Source organism: Gobius niger (genome assembly GCF_951799975.1).
Source record: "Gobius niger genome assembly, chromosome: 13".
Classification (NCBI taxonomy): Eukaryota; Metazoa; Chordata; class Actinopteri; order Gobiiformes; family Gobiidae; genus Gobius; species Gobius niger.
In genome coordinates this window covers 8,476,424-8,495,799 of record NC_136864.1, presented here as the reverse complement: position 1 = coordinate 8,495,799, position 19,376 = coordinate 8,476,424, and the positions used below count along the sequence as shown (strand labels likewise).

The window sequence follows — 19,376 nt, the reverse complement described above, 5'->3', positions numbered from 1 at the left end:
CTGATAATTGCCAAAAACATGATTTAAATGTCAGGCTACAATGACGAAAAGCCCCGCCCTAATAGTTCCCCCTGTAAATGTCAAATTCAAATTATTCAATTACATCAGCGCGAGTGGAGCAGGTGATGGTTTAGGTCCAGAATATCAATCTGGCTCTCAGTGGATAACCATAAAAAACATGGAAAAATTATCCGCAATTTCCAGCTTCAAGGGATGCTTTTATTGCCATCAGTCACTAAAGTATCTTCCATACAGGGTTGGATATTGCAGTCATATTTCTAGTTCTTTTGCCCTAATGTCGCCCTGGTGCATGGTAGCTTGTAGAAATTGTGTTTTAGCTTCAGGCTTTTAACCATGTTATAATGTTGTTTCATCATGACAGAAATACCTGGAATTGTGTTGTTTTCTTCAGGCCTATTCGGTCTTCTTTTCAAGACCTCAAAACACTCTGATGCCATGAGATGGTGTCCTCTCTTTCTCTCCGTGTCTTTATCAAGGCCAAACACTCACAAGGTCTTACATTTACTTACATTTTATTCAGTCTTGGTCATAACCAGCTGCAATTGTTTTGATTTTTGTCTGAACTGATGGATTCATTGCATCATCTGCTGGCCCCAAATGCATATGTTGTTTTATTAATATGCATTGCAAAAGCACCGGCCAAATGTGTCTTTTTGAAAATTATGGATAATGCACAATGTCGGATCTTTTAAAGCAGTACTAAGTAGCTTGTTTACCTTAATAAATCCTTTTCGTAGTCCCTGTGGGGGTAATACAAGTGTTTATGGGATGATTGGGGGGTCTTTCATCTCCCCCTGGTGTCTCTGGCCAGAAAACCATGTTTGCAACTTGACTCCCACCGGACCGGAGGAACCAATACACACTAATGGAATCACGAAGAAGAAGCTAACAGGCCAACGAGCAAAGATATCTGCGGGCTAGTGTCTTTTTAAACAGTATTTACAGCCAAGTTTGAATGAAAAAAAATATTTCCATTGTATAATTGGATGCACAATATCTCTCTCTCCCTTCGCCTTTCCTGTCAGCGTAGTATTTAAAAAATCGTAACTTGCTACGACACCTGCAGTTGCACTTATGGCCTCAAGGGGCAAGAGTTACTTAGTACTGCTTTAAAATGGAGCTTTTTGGTCACAGTTTGCTCTATAACTCAGCAATACCATACCAATAGGATGGCATTGCAACACAGAGTTTCCATATTATTAATATTATGCAAAAATAGAAAATAGTTGCAAGGTTTCAGGCACTTTATGCTAGACTAGATTAAAGTTAAATTTAGTCTGGGGACCACCAATTAATTTTCTCGTTTATCCGGTGCTACGATTGTCTATCATATGCGTCTGCACGTAGCCATAGCCAATTGTATCCGATGACGTACCCGCTGTAAACTTCTGAGCTAAACTATTTAGAACACGGTCTAAAGCTTGATCGAAAGATGGCGTCGCGTCTGCTCATTGGCGTACCAAGGGCACCAAGGGGCCCCAAGCAAGAATGTCGGTAGGGGGCCCTCTGGTGGCCGCCTTGTGTACTGCACACTGGGAGAGAGGACGTCTCGTAGGCATGAGATGGTCACCTGCTAACTCCCATAATGCAATTCTCTGCATAAGTTTCCCTCAGAACAGAAGGCTGAGGTTCTTTAGGTCATAATGGATATCACAATAAACTGGGTTCACTTTACAAATATAATCTGTTGAAGACATGAATAAAAAGACTGTCCACTGCTCATTATAAGTTAACATTATAGGGAGCCATGACTCACTGAAGCATGCAGCAGGATGGGGATGAACAGCGCCATGAAGCATTGGTGGAGACATGGTGTAATTGCAGCTTCAAAGTCTGAGGAAGACTGTGTATCAAGCGTTTGATGTAGCTTTGAATAGTGCATCATCGTCTTGCCGTCCCTCCTCGTTCTGTAATCGGTCCCCAGTGCAGTTTGAACACAGCAGAATGCTCCCAGGCTAGGTTTATTGTATGGTTAGGATTGGTCAAAAACAATATTTTTACTTACTCTATGGCATATGGAACATCGACTCTGAGGTCAAATATAAAAACTTGGCCATATATTTTGTCCCAAATAAAGCACACTCCTGAACAGTAGGGGGCAGTGTGCAGATGTACTCGCGACAAGGAAGAAAGTTTGTCCCTGTCATCGTAATTGCAGGTGTGCTCTTTGATTTTAAAGCCTCAAAGTCATTATTCTACTTTTAATGCTGTTTTATTCTTGAGCAAATAATTCAGTATTTTCACTTCAGTAATAATTTGATTGAGCAGATTTAATTTGTATCGGAGCAATATTTGATCGAGACTTTTTGTACTTCAACTTAAGTAATGAAATTAAGTGCTCTTATCACCGCTGACTGTATTACCATGGACTTGCCATAACACTTCCCATCCCATTTCCCGTGCTATTGCTGTAAAGTAAAGCGCTCCCAGATTCTTTCTTAGCCGTGTTGTTATTCTTTGTCCTTGCAGTTTTGATACCAAGCCTCTTACAGCTCGCTCAATAAAAAACTAAACTAGCTTGTCACAGCGGCTCGGTGGCGATGGGGTTTTTTCATCACTTGTCATTCACACGGGGATATTGGCCTCTTTGAAAATGACTATGCCACTTCCATTGATGCACGGCAGGATTTATAAGGCATATCAAAGACAGCGCGACACTTGGCTTTCCATTTTAAGAGGGGACGGGGACATTGCCTGAGAGAGAGAGAGCGGCACAGTGCGAGATTGCGGCAATAAAAATGCAGGAGGAACCATGCTGTTTTTTGGCATTGACCGACTTCACTTGACACATTGTGATGTACAGGAATACAGCACTGTCGAGATGCCCTCACAAGTGACACACAATATGAAATAAAGTCGTGCCATTGGAAGGAGCAGCAACAACAACAGAATCGACAAATGTTTTATTCGCCTCTGTATCAAAGGTCATGGTTGTCGGATGCATCCAGAGCGATTACTGAACCTGGTTGGCCTAAAGCTGCCTGTAAGCCCACAAGCACTCTGTCCGTGAACATGAAACTCCTCATTTGAAAGCTAAGGACATCCAGAATTTTGTCCCCAAGCGTTTTGGTCATTAGGGCTGGGTTTAATTAATCGAAAATTAATCGATTTTCCTTTGAATAGCCCGATATCGATTCAAAAAACCTTCAATTCATTCAAAGGTCGTGTTTGACCTAATGAACTATGTTTATTTCAGTTGACAATAATTTCGGAACTAAATGAGATAGAAACTTCTCTTTTGCACCGTGTTCACCACATTCCGCTCTTCATTTTGAGCCCTCTTGGGAGCAAAGTTTCAGCATGGCAAAAAAAATTGTAAAAAACAGCTCCCCCTGGATATAAAACGGCTTTTACACACGTTTCCTTGTCCCGCATATCATATAAGATTTTGTGGCTTATTTCCCCAAATCTTGCCATGGACTGCTTCAGTCTGATGTCTATGGTGGCAGCCATGTAGTTTACTGTCAAAGGCCAACCTGATTGGCTGTATCAGTGCGTCATTACACACATGGCAACAAAGGGGGGGTCCAATTCTTAATATTATGTATTTTCCTCCCCCTACATGTTCCAGCCATGTCCTAGTGTGTAGAATGAGCCCAGATCTATTCACCACAACTGCTTCTAAAATCCTGCACTCAAAAAGTTGTTACTTCGGGTCCTAAGTGCCGTCATGCATGAGCTTAATATAGAAGGTGCAGTTACACGTATGACCTGAGGCAGTAGTGAGTATAACATGGACAAATTTCAATGAGCCCCTTTAATGGAAACATTCATATTTTTACTTATTTACCAAGTTAGAGTTAGTTTCTACTATTTGCAGCATTATTTCTTCCATATCCAAGTAAAATTGGTACTGCATGATATCTTTAACTGAGTCGAAAATCAGTCAACTTGAATCGTGAATCATTTGAGGAAATCTGAATCATTACCCAGCCCGAGTCATTAGCACCAATTTTGAGTGAATTGTTGATTGTGAAGTCCTTTATGTTTTTTTACTGCCTGGGTTTAGTCATCGGATTTTGCAACCCAAACTGTTGGACTCTTTCTGCTTTTAGACAGTAGAGATCAAAGTGCTTGATTTCATGCTTGGGTTATTTAAAACACGTAAGAAGAAGAGGATTGCAAGTTTTCTATCAACTCACAAAGGCATTTTATTACAATCCAGACTCGGAGAAGCAGAGGTTTGTTTTGATAAAGGTTCAAATTGAGGCTTTATATTTCTCTCCATCTCTGTTGCCCGTTTTGTGTGTGTTTTGTTTTTTTTATTTTGAGAGTGGCCCAGTTGTCTGCCGGTCTGTTCGGGATGATGCACCTTGTTGTTGATGATGTCGCGGTGAGTCAGCCGCTGCGATTGGCCGCTCGCCACACGCACACACTCTCTTTCACCGCCTCCCTCCGACAGTTGGCATTTGCGCAGCATGGAGCCATCGGGGGCAACAAACAATTAGCCTTTTCTCAACAAAACTCCCGGGAGACGCCATAGAATAGTCATGAGTGCCTCTTACAAATGCTCCCATAACCATTTGTATTCATTCTCGACGAGTGCGGCTGGCAACTTGTACAAGCAATAAAAGACGGATCTATACAACAAAGCCCTCGTTCCCGTCATACTGTTCTTGTTTATTTGGCGCAAATGACTTCTCGCCTCATTATTTCTCCCAAAGTGAAGCCATTTTAGCTGGCAAACGTCCACCGGGCCAGTGGAGGTGCGCTGGACGTTATCAATAACGCAAAGATGCAAGTCTGGCTTTATCCTTGGGCGCGCTGGAAAAAACTCAGGACCTGTTTGGCTTTCAAAGCTGTTGTCTTTGTGTGAGTAAAATGGTAATGAAACTGAAAGGACGAAACAAGGGCTGAGCCAGATTTAAATATATCTAAAAGACTTCTTGACCAAGGACTTGGGTCAACATCTGGGATAGGGCGCTAAAGCAATACTAAGTAACTTCTTTACCTTAATGCATCCTTTCCGTAGTCCCTCTGGGGTAATACAAGTGTTAATGGGATGATTTGGGGGTCTTTCATCTCCCACTGGTGTCTCCGGCCAGAAAACCTCAATTGCAACTTTACTGCCACCGAACCAGAGTCACCAATACACACTAATGGAATCACGAAGAAGAAGCTAACAGGCTAAAGGGCAAAGCTAACTGCGGGATAGCGCCACCGAAACAGTATTTACAGCCAAGTTTGCGTGATTTTTTTTCCATTGTGTAATTGGATGTACAATATCCCTCTCTCCCTTCATCTTTTCTGTCAGCGTAGTATTTACTCTCACGGACAATTAATACGTTAAAAATCGCATTATGCTAAGACACTTGCAGTGGCGCTTATGGCCTCTAGTGGCAAGAGTTACTGCTTTAAGTAGAATCGAGTCAAACGGCTGCAATCGGGAGCTCACACGGCGACTTCATATGCGTAAACAAAAGGACGTTTGCTCCTGATTACAGCTGTTTGACTCTGCTCTAACAATAATGATGTTTTAGCAGGTGCAGACCCTCCTCAGTGAGTGTATCTATAAACTGCTGTGGACAATTAGCCTATTTTTTGTTTTATTATGGAATGATGACTATACTACAGAGATGGTATGGCCTTGTAGCTTGACCCAATATGATAAATTGAGACGCCTTTTTTTGTGATTCCCCTGTCACGCAAGTATTTTTACAGTTTTGGCTCGTTTACTCATGTCCCAACTTCTGGCTGTTCCGGAAATATGCCGATCTCTAAATTAAGATGGCAAGTAAAACTTAACCTGATTAATGCAAAGTGCTTTAAGGTTACGTTTGGTTTGTAGCCCATAGGGAAATTTGTCCTTAGGATTTGACCCAGTCCTCAAGAAACAAAACCCACATGTACCCAATCATTACCTACCCCACATGTTAGGACCCCCTGCTCCTGATTTTCTGTTCCACATTCACACTTAGGTGCATTCAGTCACCGTTCGTGCATCTGGCTTAATTCGATTTCTTTGCCTGGCCGCGCCGTTGCCGCTGCCCGGCGAGTGTGGCCACCAGATAGTTCCGCAAATAAAGGGGGGTTTAAGCTCCTATTTTCTGGATGGCTTTGCACACAACGCGGCTCGACTTGTAAAAGGAGAGGGGGCTGCTTCTATTCAACCCAGCCCTCTCTCTGCTTAACAATCTGCGAGTTTGTTTGAGAATGTTTGCTCAAATTGGCAGTGCACAAGCGGCGTTTATCCAGAGAGCGGCTTGTTTTGATTGATTGTGAGCACATGCGTAAAATATTGACTCTGAGGCTATTGTCATTATCATTACCTGTGAGAAGTGGGACTATCATTTTGAGCCGTAGAGCTGTGGATTGTGCAAGTCCCCGCTTTGTTTTGTCATTTTCACATGTCTACGTTTCAAAGAAGTGTTGTGTTGAATTGGTGAATCCAAATTGCTCATAATGAAAGTACGGGAGAGAGAACATGCATGGTTTAATACTGTAGCCCTCCAGCAAACTCAACTTGTGCACCACCATATATCCTATATGTTAAATGTGACATCATGTACAATAATAAGCTACTTCCGGGTCCAAACTGCTGAAATAACAAAAGATAAAAGGGCCAAAAACTGTTTTACACCTAATTAGAATAATGTATCTCTCTAGGTAAAGTGTAGATATTTCTATTATTTAATATAAGGATGGGAAAAATCAGTACTAAGTAACTTTTTACCTTAATAAATCCTTTTCGCAGTCCCTCTGGAGGTAATACAAGTGTTAATGGGATGATTGGGGGGTCTTTCATCTCCCCTGGTGTCTCTGGCCTGAAAACCACAATTGCAACTTCACTGTCACCGGACCAGAGTCACCAATACACACTAATAGAATCACGAAGAAGAAGCTAGCAGGCTAACGGGCAAAGCTAACTGCGTACTAGCGCCACTTGAGCAGTATTACAGCCAGGTTTGAGTGATTTTTTTTTATCTCCATTGTGTAATTGGATGTACAATATACCTCTTTCCCTTTGTCTGTTACAGAAATGGTGTAGACCAGGGGTAGGGTTTGCCAATTACGGGCTTATCTTTTGAGTCACAAGACGGGGGCTGAGCTTCCCCATGTTCACCTAAACTTTCTACAAATGGTATTTGGTGGTCCTCTCCTCGGAACATTTTGACGGGGCCAGAGGATACATGCTAGAGGGCTGGATTTGAAAAATTCACTCGCAGATTAAGTTTATCCCTCATTACCTTTAATTTGGCACATTAAGTTGCCTTGTGTACCAAATGCGCGATATAAATAAACATGCCATTCCTTGCCTTGATCTTTAAAGACTTACTAAGTAACTCTTGCCCCTAGAGGAAGCTCAACTACAGGTGTCGTAGCAAGTTGAGATTTTTTTTTTACTTATTACTTGTCTGAGAGTAAATACTACGCTGACAGAAAATACAAAGGGAGAGAGGGATATTGTTCATCAAATTACACAATGGAAATATTGTTTTTGTCACTCAAACCTGGCTGTAAATACAGTTTGAGTGGCGCTAGCCTGCAGTTAGCTTTGCCCGTTAGCCTGTTAGCTTCTTCTTCCTGATTCTATTAGTGTGTATTGGTGGCTCCGGTCCGGTGGCAGTGAAGTTGCAATTGTGGTTTTCTGGCCAGAGACACCAGGGGAGATGAAAGACCCCAAACTCATCCCATTAACACTTGTACTACCCCCAGATGGACTACGAAAAGGATTTATTAAGGCAAACAAGTTACTTATTATTGCTTTAACAAATTTTTCACACTTTTTGGGGTCAAAAGGTGACAAAAATTGTATTGTTTTACCGTCACGGCCATCCTTTTATATGAAAAAAAAGATGAACCCTTTTCATGATCCCATATTGATAATTTGGGTTGACCACACACAAGATAAAGAAACAATGCAAACTTGTTATATTTTTTCACAAATTGCTACATTTACGACATGCTAAAGAGCACAAAGAATGCTACCCTACAAAAATAAAATGTCAGGTATAGGACCTTTTAAGCAAGAAAGTCCCATAGAGTTGTGTTCAGGGTATTTCTGATCCCAGGGGGAACCTGTTGCACATCTATAGTGGTAGGGGAAACTGGAGCGCCCGCAGACACTGGGAGAACATACAAACGCCTCACGTAAAGATGCCCCTGAATCTGACCTGGGACCTTCTGACTGGCACGATGCAGCGCTAACTATTAAGAAATAATCTATGACGTATCTGGTGCATGTTCTAGCCCTGTGTACCATTTTGAACAACGTCTGCTCTGTGTAACACCCGGCTAATTAGCTCCTTTCCTCCCATTAAAGAAAGATGTTTTTCTTTTCCAAGATTCATGTTATCTTTAGTAGCTCTTTTGTGTGCCCCCTCTCCCCCCCCTTTACTTTCACCCCCCTCCTCTCTCTGCTCTTCAAATACCATTTCATGTGTTTCATAAAAGACCCGACCACATCACATCTCGGTTGTTCCTTTTTGTTAAAAATAAAAACGCTCCATCTCTTCATTCAAACTCCCAGCCTTTTTTTTTTTTTTTTTCTTCTATTCTTTACCCCTGTTGCATTATCTTTTCGCGCTCGTCGTGCGCTATGACCCAATTTCCTGAAAGACGTTTCCCGGTATCGTGTAGATCTCGACTGTACCTGGGATTGGCAGTAAAACCAGGCGCAGGTTGAGTAAGCCTGTGTCTACAGATTACGGGGCTGCGCAATAACGGGGAAACCTTGTCAACGCCTTTGTCGGTGTCTTTGTTCAGCATCGCCGTTGACTTGAGAATTTATTCCCTTTTGGATATTAAAATGGCTGTCAGGAGGAACATCACTGGCAATATCTGTCTTTAGTATTGTAATTACAGAGCCTCGCAGAAATAATGTCTCCCAGACTATTCTGTGCGGGGTTTGCCTAGGGATCGGTTTCTCCCCATCAACCCAAAACATGCACGAGAAGGGAATACCTCAAACCAAGCACTTCCTGAGCAAACATGGAGTCTGGAGACGGGTCTCTGGACACTGCTCTCCTGACCGTTTGCTCCATTGGGTCAAATGACAGATTTCACTGGGACAATAAAGCTTAGTACATTTGTCTCTTTATAAGTAAGTAAATGCTTTATGTGTCATTGTACAATTATGACGAAATTGCATAGATCAGATGTTAGGGTTAATCCTAAACCGGTGCGACTGAGCGCTCCGCCACTGTGGGCAAGCCTGATCAGCATGTTTTTGGAGGTACGGGAAACCGGAGCACTGCCTTCAGTGCTCCTCTGAAATGGTGCACCACATCCTGGGTTTGTCCCTGTTTAAGAGCATGGTGTCCTGCGCTGGTCAGCTCCTTCCTCTTCCTCCTGCGCAGCTCCCTCCGCCTCCTCTCACTCCTCCTCATCTACATCTTCCTCCCTCTCCCCCATGGCTCTGGCTATTCTCCACCTGAGGGTCACATAGGAAACTCCGCCTACAGTTGAGCCAGGACTCAATAAATATAAAAACACAAGTCTTTCATCATTTTTTAGGAAGAGCGTAGCAGAAGAATAGTCTTATTCTCCAGTGAACATACATTAGCTAGAACAATAGGAATTGAAAACTTAGCTTTGAGTCTTGCGCGGATACCTCCTTGTTTGCTACTATTTTGTTTCTTGTGACGCCTCCACTGTGCTGCAGGTGTGAGGGGCCCTTGATGCCACTTCAGTGTTTCAGGAGTGATCAGAACACTTATGTTCACATACAAGGTTTAATGTTACTACAGTTAAAAGGTGTAACTGTGTTTCTCAACAATATGGTTCAATAAAAAGATGCTCCACCACAAACCGTGCCGGGAAGAGCATCTGATCATTAATAATATAACTGGTTGTTCCGATACCGATACTGGTATCAGATTTTCTGCCGATACCACAGATTTTCCTGGTCTCAGTGAGTACCTAAACCCAAACCTATCCCACACCAAATTGTGTTTTTTGGCCTATGCAAACAATAAAACAAGCAGCATAAGTCACAGTGCACAGACTATGTTTAATATGCACAGTGAGCCATGTGCCATAGGTTTTGGCATGTATTTATTCTCTTGCTGTGGTATCAGAACGGTACTTGATGTCTGCGACTTCTTTGAACCTAAGTATCGGTCTTGGATGGGAAAAACTGGTATCGGAACATAACATAAGAACATATACTTGTGGGGCTGGACAATTTGTTGGGAAAAGAAATAAAAACTGCAATTGTCCTGACAGGAATTGCAAAAATAAACATTCAGTTTAAGGCATTTTGATCACATCAGGAGCAGAAGGCTGACATAGGGACTGTTAAACTAATACAGAAAGAACATATTTGTAGAGCGTAAAGTACAGGGTGAGATTTGTTTCTTTTTTTTTTCTTTTTTTTTTGAACTGGGAATTAATCTAGTAAGTATATTCTCTTAAAAAATGGTCAAATCCAGGTCTCATTTCTGAATTGAAATGGTTTAAACCAATGCTGATCTATTTTTTGGAGCGGTGCAGTCTTGCAGCCACACTGCCACATGGCTCCGTCTGCATCCCGGCTGTGCACACCTCTCAGCAGGAGGCATATCATCCCTTCATGGCACGGCGCTCCTCCGTTGTTCCCCCTGTATATATTTTCTGCTTCCTTCGGTCGAACCCAGTGGCGGCCCGCTATTAGCCCACACACTGCTCCGGTCTATCCGGGCAGGACACAACCCCCACTGCCGTGCTATCACCTCTAATCACTATACAGCGAGCCTCCTCACCTTGTCTCCTGCGCTTCCTCCATCTCTCCTTGCTTCCTCTCTGCTTCCCCCCCCCCTCTCTCTATCCGTTTCTGTATCCTGCAGCAGTGCTCCCCCGCTGCCTCGCCTTTCCTTCAGGGAACTAAAAGCAAAGGCCCCGGCAGAAAACGTAATGGGATCAATTTCCATTCCAGGTTAAATTCGCAGTCCATTTCTCTGGAACTTAACACTTTACCACCTATTAGGAAGAAGCCAGAGCGCAATTTGGCCCGGTCCCCCCCCAGGAGACACAGTCCAGCGGTTCAGAGGAGCCGGCGGAGGCAGCAGTCATGTTTAGCATTCAGGAGGAGCACATAGGTAGACCGGACTGCTGCGAGAGAGGCTGGAGACATGCTGTCGCTATTTCCACTGTATACAAACAGCACAGGCGGCGCCAATGGGAACATCCAATTACTCCGGTTCAGCTCGTCCAGACGGCAAACGCTCGCTTTAAGTTAGTTTCCTGCTTTCATCAAGGTGTGGGGGGGCACAGCGGTTAGAGCTCTCGCCGCTTTGTAAGAAGATCCCAGGTTCAATTCTATGACCGGGTGACAACGCATAGGTTTCTATACTTAAAACATGTACAATGAGGTCCCTCTGGAGCCATGACTTCCTGAAAGAAGAAGTTCTGAAATCTATGTGTGGCTTTTCTGGTTCAATAATGGTTTATTGAATAAATAAATAAATAAATAAATAAATAAATAAATAAATAAATAAGGCATACGTCTTAATCAGGTTTGTCCAAAGTGCGGCCTGAGGGCGAAATGTGTCCCTCAGATGGATTTTTATCGGCCCTCTGACTTCTTGCCAAGTTGGCGCCCATCGACAAACGGTTATTTTTTTAAAATATTTCGGCCATGGTCCCCAGGCTGGAGTTCGAAATGATTGGAGCGCACACAGCAGTCTGGAATTAGCCAGGCTACCTCCAAACTACAAATACATATTATTCCATCATGTATGTACTACATAGGTACATGTTACTTTATTGCTACATTGCACGTTACATTGTCCTAAATTTGGCAGATACAATGTAATGTAAAAGTGTAACCCTCATTTAATAACTATTTTTTTCTATGATACTTAGCTCGCATTTATGTTCCAAACCTAAATAAACCTTTACTTAATGAACTCAGTTGAATGTTTCACTCATCTCCATGTAATGTACACGTCAATATGTGGCCCCTGATTGAATAGGTTTTCTGGTCTAAACACAACTTTGTACAGTTGTACAAGGACAAATAAAGAACGTACTTAAACCAAACCCAGCCTGAGTCCATTGCTGTTGTAAAGTGCGAAGTTAAAAACTCAAGCTACAGAAATCTGTCTAGTTGTGAACGGGCATCCAGTGTAAATATCAGATAATACCATTACAACATCAGTGCTGTGACTGGGACCCGGAGGCAACACATGCAAGAATAACATCCCAAAGACAAAGTAATACTATATTATTGTGAAACTAGATAGAAATGCAATGTAAACAAAAAGTACCTTGGACAAATTCTGAAACAAATTTAAACTCGTCAAAATAATTCAAAGACTAGAAAGAAATCTTCACTAGTTTAAAAACAACACTGCGGTACAACGCTTCAGAAATCCTTTCATCATTCTGCAAACACGGTATGAACTCTCCGCAAATCTGATTGTGTTTCAAATTAAGTAAAAATACATGGGCTGTGTCTCTGGGGTGCAGTTGGATGTTCTAGCCGTGACTGTGTTCCGGCATAAATCCTGTTCATTTGTCTGATTTTATTGAAACTACCTGGCTGTACCGGCCTTTGCGCTCGCACTAAGTGGTGTTCAGGATGGTGGCTCATGCTTCGCTTTTTTAAAGGTGGAAAAAGGCAGGATTTGATTACTTCTCTGATGAGCAGGGATGTTGGGTTTTAGATCAGACATTTCTTTGAATATATGTAGTATATACAGTATATAGTACCTGTAATAAAGTAAGGGATAGTTCTGCAGAGGTACAAAGTCAGCTAATTGATCCCATATTATTTTTGTCACAGCCCAGAGACCGCTATGCATTTTTTTAAATGTTAAACTTTAGCAGGGTTAGGTCCACAAATCTGCCATATTAACCTTGTGACTTAAGGTTAACAACTGCACTGACATATGACAATTTATATAACTTCAGGGGGAAAACTGTGAAGATAAGACAGACTTTGACAGGTTTATGTTAGTCGGCCGATGAGACAGTTTTTACTGGAGTAATCAGAAAACCCAAAACTCTGGGTTTTACATGAGCCAGAGTTTTTTTAGGGGGATTTTTTAGACCAGCTGAAGTATCTCCCCACCCCTCCCTTCCGTCACCTCCACCTGCAGAACCAGGTGGAGATGACTGAAAGTGATTGCGCCTCCATATTTGGTCTTGGAGTCAAAGGGCTCCATGTGGCCGTTCACTTCTGTGCTTGATGGCCCAGTGGAGACGGCACAGGTTTAGAAACTGAAAAGTCCAGGGTTCAAAGCTGGTCAACTGTGCATTATTTTTCTTCATAATTGTGATCTCAGCAAAGTTAAATACAAACAACACTTTAACTTTTAATATGGGTGTGAGGGACGAGCTGTAGAGACAATTTAGTGAATATTTCAAGGCAGGATTCGAACTCACAACTCTGAGCATGGAACAATATTCTGCATATGTGCAGCAGCTCTAACCACTGGACTATTGGTGGCGCTTTGTTTTATCTTTAAACATATTTGGAATTTATTTCATGGACAACTCTTTTATTTCCATTTATGATTTTTTATGATTTCATTTTTTTATTGAAAAGGTTTTTAGTCTTTTTACGATATCTTTTAATCTTTAGAACATTCGTTTACACTTTTTTCTTTATTTTCCTGGTTGCACACAAGTGTGAAATGTCTGAAAGAAATCAGGTTACATCTTTATCAGATAATAATATCAGATTATGCTGTTTACATATCACTTCAATAATCTGAGAACTCCAGAAATCAGATTATGATCAGATTTTGGCCTCCATGTAAATGTGAATTCATAGAATTCTGTCCTTCAACTCTATTTTGAACAATAGGCTAGAGTGAAGAGTGATATACATACTTTTTTTTTATCCAAACAATACAAAAATTAGGCCCTGTGTTGCTGCAGATTCTGAGCAGTAAGTAGGGCCGTCATAATTATTATTATATCGACTTATGGTTCAATAAATGACAGATAAACAATACATTGTTGGGCTCAATATTTATTGCTTGTACACTTATTTTTGCCCAAAGTAAACTGTGTCTCATTATTTTTCATGTTTATTGTGGGATATTTACAGATTAAGTTCTTTTTTAAAAGAGCCTAATTGTAAAGTCTTCAATAATATTGTTTATCGCAATAGTTTCTTTGTTATTTTGTTATCGTGACAGGCCTGACAGTCAGTTACCACTTGTGAAGACAACGGTGCTTACAAAATATGCTAAAGCCATGAGCACATATGCATTATTAAAAAACCCATGTGTCAAAAGTTAATACATTGTTTGGTTCTTGTTTTGCTATAAATACTAAATGAAGGCATCAAAGAAGCAACATAAATCTTTTTTTTTGTTTTGTTATGTCAACAGAGCCCGTATTTAAGTTGCTCCTGGCATTAGCATTAGCGTTAGCATTAGCAACATCAGTGATTGCTTCACACCAGGTCTGTGGTATCAGCTTAAAATGGAATGACCCATATCACATCTGAACAACCATACCAAAGTCTTTCCTTCACGTAAGTTCACACACATTGTTTTGTTTCATTTGTTTCCCCCAGAGCCCATGCACGGCCCCCGTAAGCTGGAGGTGGTGGAGGTCCAGTCCCGTCAGGTGACCATCCGCTGGGAGCCGCTCGGCTACAACGTGACTCGCTGCCACACCTACAACCTGACCGCGCAGTACCGCTCCAGGCCTGCGGGGGGCAAGGAGGAGGCCCGGGAGGAGATCTGCTACGACACGCAGAGCCGAAACCCGCAGCACACCATCCACAACCTGACGCCCTTCACCAACCTCAGCTTCAAAATGGTCCTGAGCAACTCTGAGGGGGTGAAGGAGAGCGCCGAGCTGGAGGTGCAGACCGACGAGGACGGTGAGATGTGTTTACTTTTACTTGTTTACTTCATCTGGTTAGTATTTCTTATTCGATTTGACAAAAAAGAGGTGTGAATGCGAACCGCTCCATTTGGAAAAATGAAACATTGGCCCCTTCCGAAAAGAGGTCTAACGCCAAACCAGATGTAAGTCAGCTTCCGCAATGATAAGAAGCCTCCGAATTGGGCCGTCAGTTAGGCAGGAGATAGGAAGAGGAGCCTCAACTATCATAGCCACTTTAGCAAAGGGACCTCTGGTGTTAACTCACCGGTGATTAGGAGCTATGTGCCATCCCATAAGCCACCGTGCCGCCCCTCAATCACTGTTGATTGACAGGTGCACATTTAATAAAAAATATAGAATAACATTCTGCACAAGCCAAACTTAATAAAAGTGACAAAATACATGTTAGAGTCTCCACAGCACAGTCACATGTCACAGCTTTAAAGAGCCTTAAATGTCTATTTGGACACTATGTTGCAGATGCAATACAGTAGGTAGTGGCATGTGCTTTTGTTTGCCTGCAATCTGCCAATAACCTTAAAGAAGAAGAACAGCAGCTGTCGGTGATGTCACTTCCCCTTCCCCTGTGTAAGGATGGTTGAATTGGGCAAAAACTGCATAGAGATCTAACAGTTGAACCCATGAAAGGTTAAGGATCAGGAGCTAAGGTTAGGACATAGAGGCTATAATTTGATGGTTTCGGACGCAGCCAAAGTTGCAATTTTGGTCCCCATTCTCAGGTGTGAATGCGACCACCATATTTCCATGGCACAAATATAACTCTGGTCATTAAAAACACTCCTACTCCTACACTGCACCATATTTTATTGTAACTCACCCATCGCAGAACACACTAGTCTACACATGTTTATTCCTGCATTTTCCGACATGTTACTTTGATCACCTCCAACCATTGTCATTTCCAATCCCAAGTTTTCCCAACAAAATCTGCAACACGGAAAAACTTGCAAACATCCATGCTCTCGCCCCTGCTCCGCCGAGAATCCCGGGATGATAATCTTTCCACTAGTCGCAACAGCGTCAAAGAAATGCAGTCTTTTTTAGCCCTCTTGCGAATTGCTTTCATACCGTAAGCGAAACAGAATGATCGCGGAGATGTCGTATTTCTTTTGGCACATTTATCTACAAGCCGGCAATCCCTGCTACACCCTGTCTGCATCACTCCCCCCACGAGATACTAAGCACACAGACGTCGAGGCCGAGAGAGTGAAGAAATGGTTGCCGCTTTTAAGTTTCCAACCAAAGACGTGCGGGTAGCAGACATGACAGAGCGCTCTTTTTCGTCATGCGGGCCTGTCTGTTTGTTATATCTAGCGGCTGGCGGTTCCTTGAGACTTGTATAGAGTAGATTTCCTGTGTCTGCCTTGACTGCTGAGGCAACACAGGCAGCTCTCGTCTGGCTGTGGCTGAATGAGATGCTGGGAATGTGTAGAGGAGCAAGTGGAGAGTCCTAAAAAATATCTGGAAATGCCCTAAACAAGTTGATGTTTTGATGGTATGAGAAAATGTTCAATATTGAGACTTAAATTAGATAGTTTTGTGCTTTCCTTTGTCTCTCTAATCCACTCTTTGGGCTCATATGATTAAACTTTGGCTTGTTTTTGTGTCGCAGTGCCCAGTGCCATCCCTCTGGAGTCCATTCAGGGCAGTGCGTATGAGGAGAAGATCATCTTGAAGTGGAGAGAGCCATCGCAGACATACGGCATCATCACACAATATGAGGTAAAGACACTGCACACGTGTAACACATGAAAATATAGGCACATCTCACAGCATTTCTATGCACAAAGGAATGATTGCTAATTATTTAGAATTCATAAATTACATTAACACAATGAGTGCTGCGCTGTTTTGGGGATTTAGCTGTAGAGTGCCAACAATCCAGACCATTTTTCATGATATTTGTGGCACCACAGCGTGTTCTCTGTTATAGCTATGGACTGTGGCTTGTGTGAAAGGTGAGACTCTAAGCTCTCCGTAGGTGAAAACAGTTTAATTCTACGTGCCTCGGTTCCTGAGAAATCCTAAGTTAACAGAGGCTAGTTTTGAGATAACGGGGGTTTTATGCAACTCTCTCCTTTCTGTTCAACTCCTCTCTCCAACTCTGTCCCCTCTATCCTCTCTGGACGGACACTAACGTTATGGGAAGAGGCAAATGTCTAAATATCCATGTATGTTCATTAACATGCACTGTCCCGACCCGTTTTTTTCGTGTGTGCATTTGAACAGCCTGGTTCTCGGATTGAAGACTTTAACAGGATGTTTCTCAGCCGTCCTTGGGCAAGCTCAGAGAAACGTTAAAATCTCAACTGTTTCGATCTTTCCATGAGAAGCTGTTCTGCTTTGTGAAATGCGCTAAAGTGAGCGAGAGAGAAGTGTCGGGTTTACAGCTGTTCCCTACACAACACCACACCCCTGGGACAAAAAAAGAAGAAACACAATAATATATGAAATGTCCAGATTTGTTTGAGTCTTTGTAGTTCTAAGTCCTAACGACCTAACGACCGAACTCGCACCTGAGTTTCAGTCTGAACGGCCCCAATCTCAGCTGATCACACATTACCAGCCTCATGATCTGTGCTGAGTTGAGTTGCAGCTGCATTAACATGACAGAGACCGGGGCCGCAAGAGGTTCCTGTACAGTGGAGAAAAGTGAAATCTGAGTCCGCCATTCCTGTTCATGGACGGATTCTCCTTCTTCACAAAAATTGCTTCTTTGACTCCTCTTTCAAACCGACGTTTCTCTGTAGATACAATTGTACCCTCTCTGTCCTCAAAGGAGTGGTTGGTGGCTTTGTGGTGTAGGTGAACAGCAGACTGAGGGCTGCTTGTACTTTCCCTGCAGTGTTATTATCTATGAAAAAGTGTCACTCAAAAACAAAAGGTCTTTATTACCATAAAAATATGACAATACTCATTCTTGATCAAATCCACACAACTTTAGCTTCTTATCAGCAAATATGCCAGATCAGAGCCGTGTTTATGTTGACATTAAGCTTCATCAAGTGGGCCAGTGGTTTCCCAACCTTTGTTCCTTGAAGAGCCCCCTGTTTGTACCGGAGTCAGGCCGCACCCCCCTGTTTAAAGCCACAACCCTCACAAATGCTTCAAAACATACAAATAATTGCTTTTTTAATCAGAAATAATAATATTTTTTTGTGTTTTCTACAGCTATACTCCTGTACTCCTTTCCACTCATCTATATGGATTACATACTGTTTAATTTGACCAGCCAAAGCTCACCCCAGATTGAGTACACTGAACTAGTTACAACTCCATGTATTATTACCATCTGAAAAAAAAAAAAAAAAGTCTCATTCGAAGTTTTGAGTTTCCTTTCTTGCGAGATTGAATGAAAGACTATTTCCATGGCTTGCCTCGGCGGTATTGCATTGTAGTGGGGAAAATAATGTTGAAATAGATTTCTCTTTTTGTCATGTGTCACTTTGGTTTCTGCGGAATTAGCTGCATCTGTCTGTTTGTTGGCGCACGGCACACAAAGAGGTACTTCATAAAATGAGATCCGCTCTTAAGCTAAGCCCCATTCCACTAAAATAAATCGAAGGGAATAAAAACACAACTCCGCCGTAAATCGCTCCGTCTCTGTCGCCATGGAGACGGCAGATTAACCCTGATTAGCCGGGTCCAAATCTGAGCCAGGATTTATCCAGATACAACCAGGAAGTGTGATTGTAAAATTAACTGTCTGAAACAAAAGGGAAATTTAGAGAGTGCGAAAACACGCAGTCTGACCGAGATGGCAGACATTTAAAAAGATCATTGTAAAACCTCGGATTTTGGGGGGTGACGGATGTATTGATTGAATTAAGTGGGCATAACTTTTTCTTACTTCGATACATAACATACAATTGTTGCAAACACCATTTTAACGAGGATAGAAAAAACTACAGGAGGATGTTAAAGGGACTATACAGAGTTTAAAAATGTTAAAATGATTTATTTTCCTCCCCCTACATGTTCCAACAATGACTTAATGTGTAGAATGAGCCCAGACCTGTTCACCACAACTGCCTCTAAAGTGCCGTCATGCACGAGCTTAATATAGAAGGTGCAGTTACAAATATGACCTGAGGTGGCAGTAGTGAGTATAAAATGGCCAACTTGTATCTAGCCCCTTTAAAATGAATGCTATTGGGTTGTTTGGATCATAATTTCAGTCTTCAAGGCAAATCTACAGCTTGTTCAATCTACAAAACTACAAAAAAAAAAAAAAACAATACAACTTATACGATATGTGACAAACAGTTTTATTTGAGTCGTGGCTTGACTCCTGGGATTGCAGAGCTTTGTCTGGTCAGGGGGTCAGGTCATAAATTATTATTTAATTTAATTAAATGATTAAAAATCATCAAATATGACTGTGAAAGGACTACAGATGCACAAAACACTCTCACACTTTCAGGTCATTTGTTTGATATAAATGCTTATTCGCAATTATTTTTATGCTTTGATCCTTATTGTTGGGCTAGTGTTTTAGACTGGGGTGCACAGCCTGACACCACATTGCGCAGGGGAGGGCTTCTGGGCTGATTTAGACAACAAAG

At 42.1% G+C, this 19,376-nt stretch overlaps 1 protein-coding gene across 6 annotated transcripts in view; it reads left to right on the top strand.

The window, feature by feature from the left end:
- Window positions 1-19,376, top strand: part of LOC306972937 (receptor-type tyrosine-protein phosphatase mu) — a 373,633-nt gene that overhangs the window by 173,783 nt on the left and 180,474 nt on the right. For all 6 annotated transcript variants that reach the window (XM_079569665.1, XM_079569664.1, XM_079569663.1 and 3 more), the window contains exons 8-9: window positions 14,474-14,785; window positions 16,424-16,533. In XM_079569665.1, coding sequence (XP_079425791.1) covers window positions 14,474-14,785; window positions 16,424-16,533 — 422 coding nt within the window. The remainder of the gene's footprint in view (window positions 1-14,473; window positions 14,786-16,423; window positions 16,534-19,376) is intronic.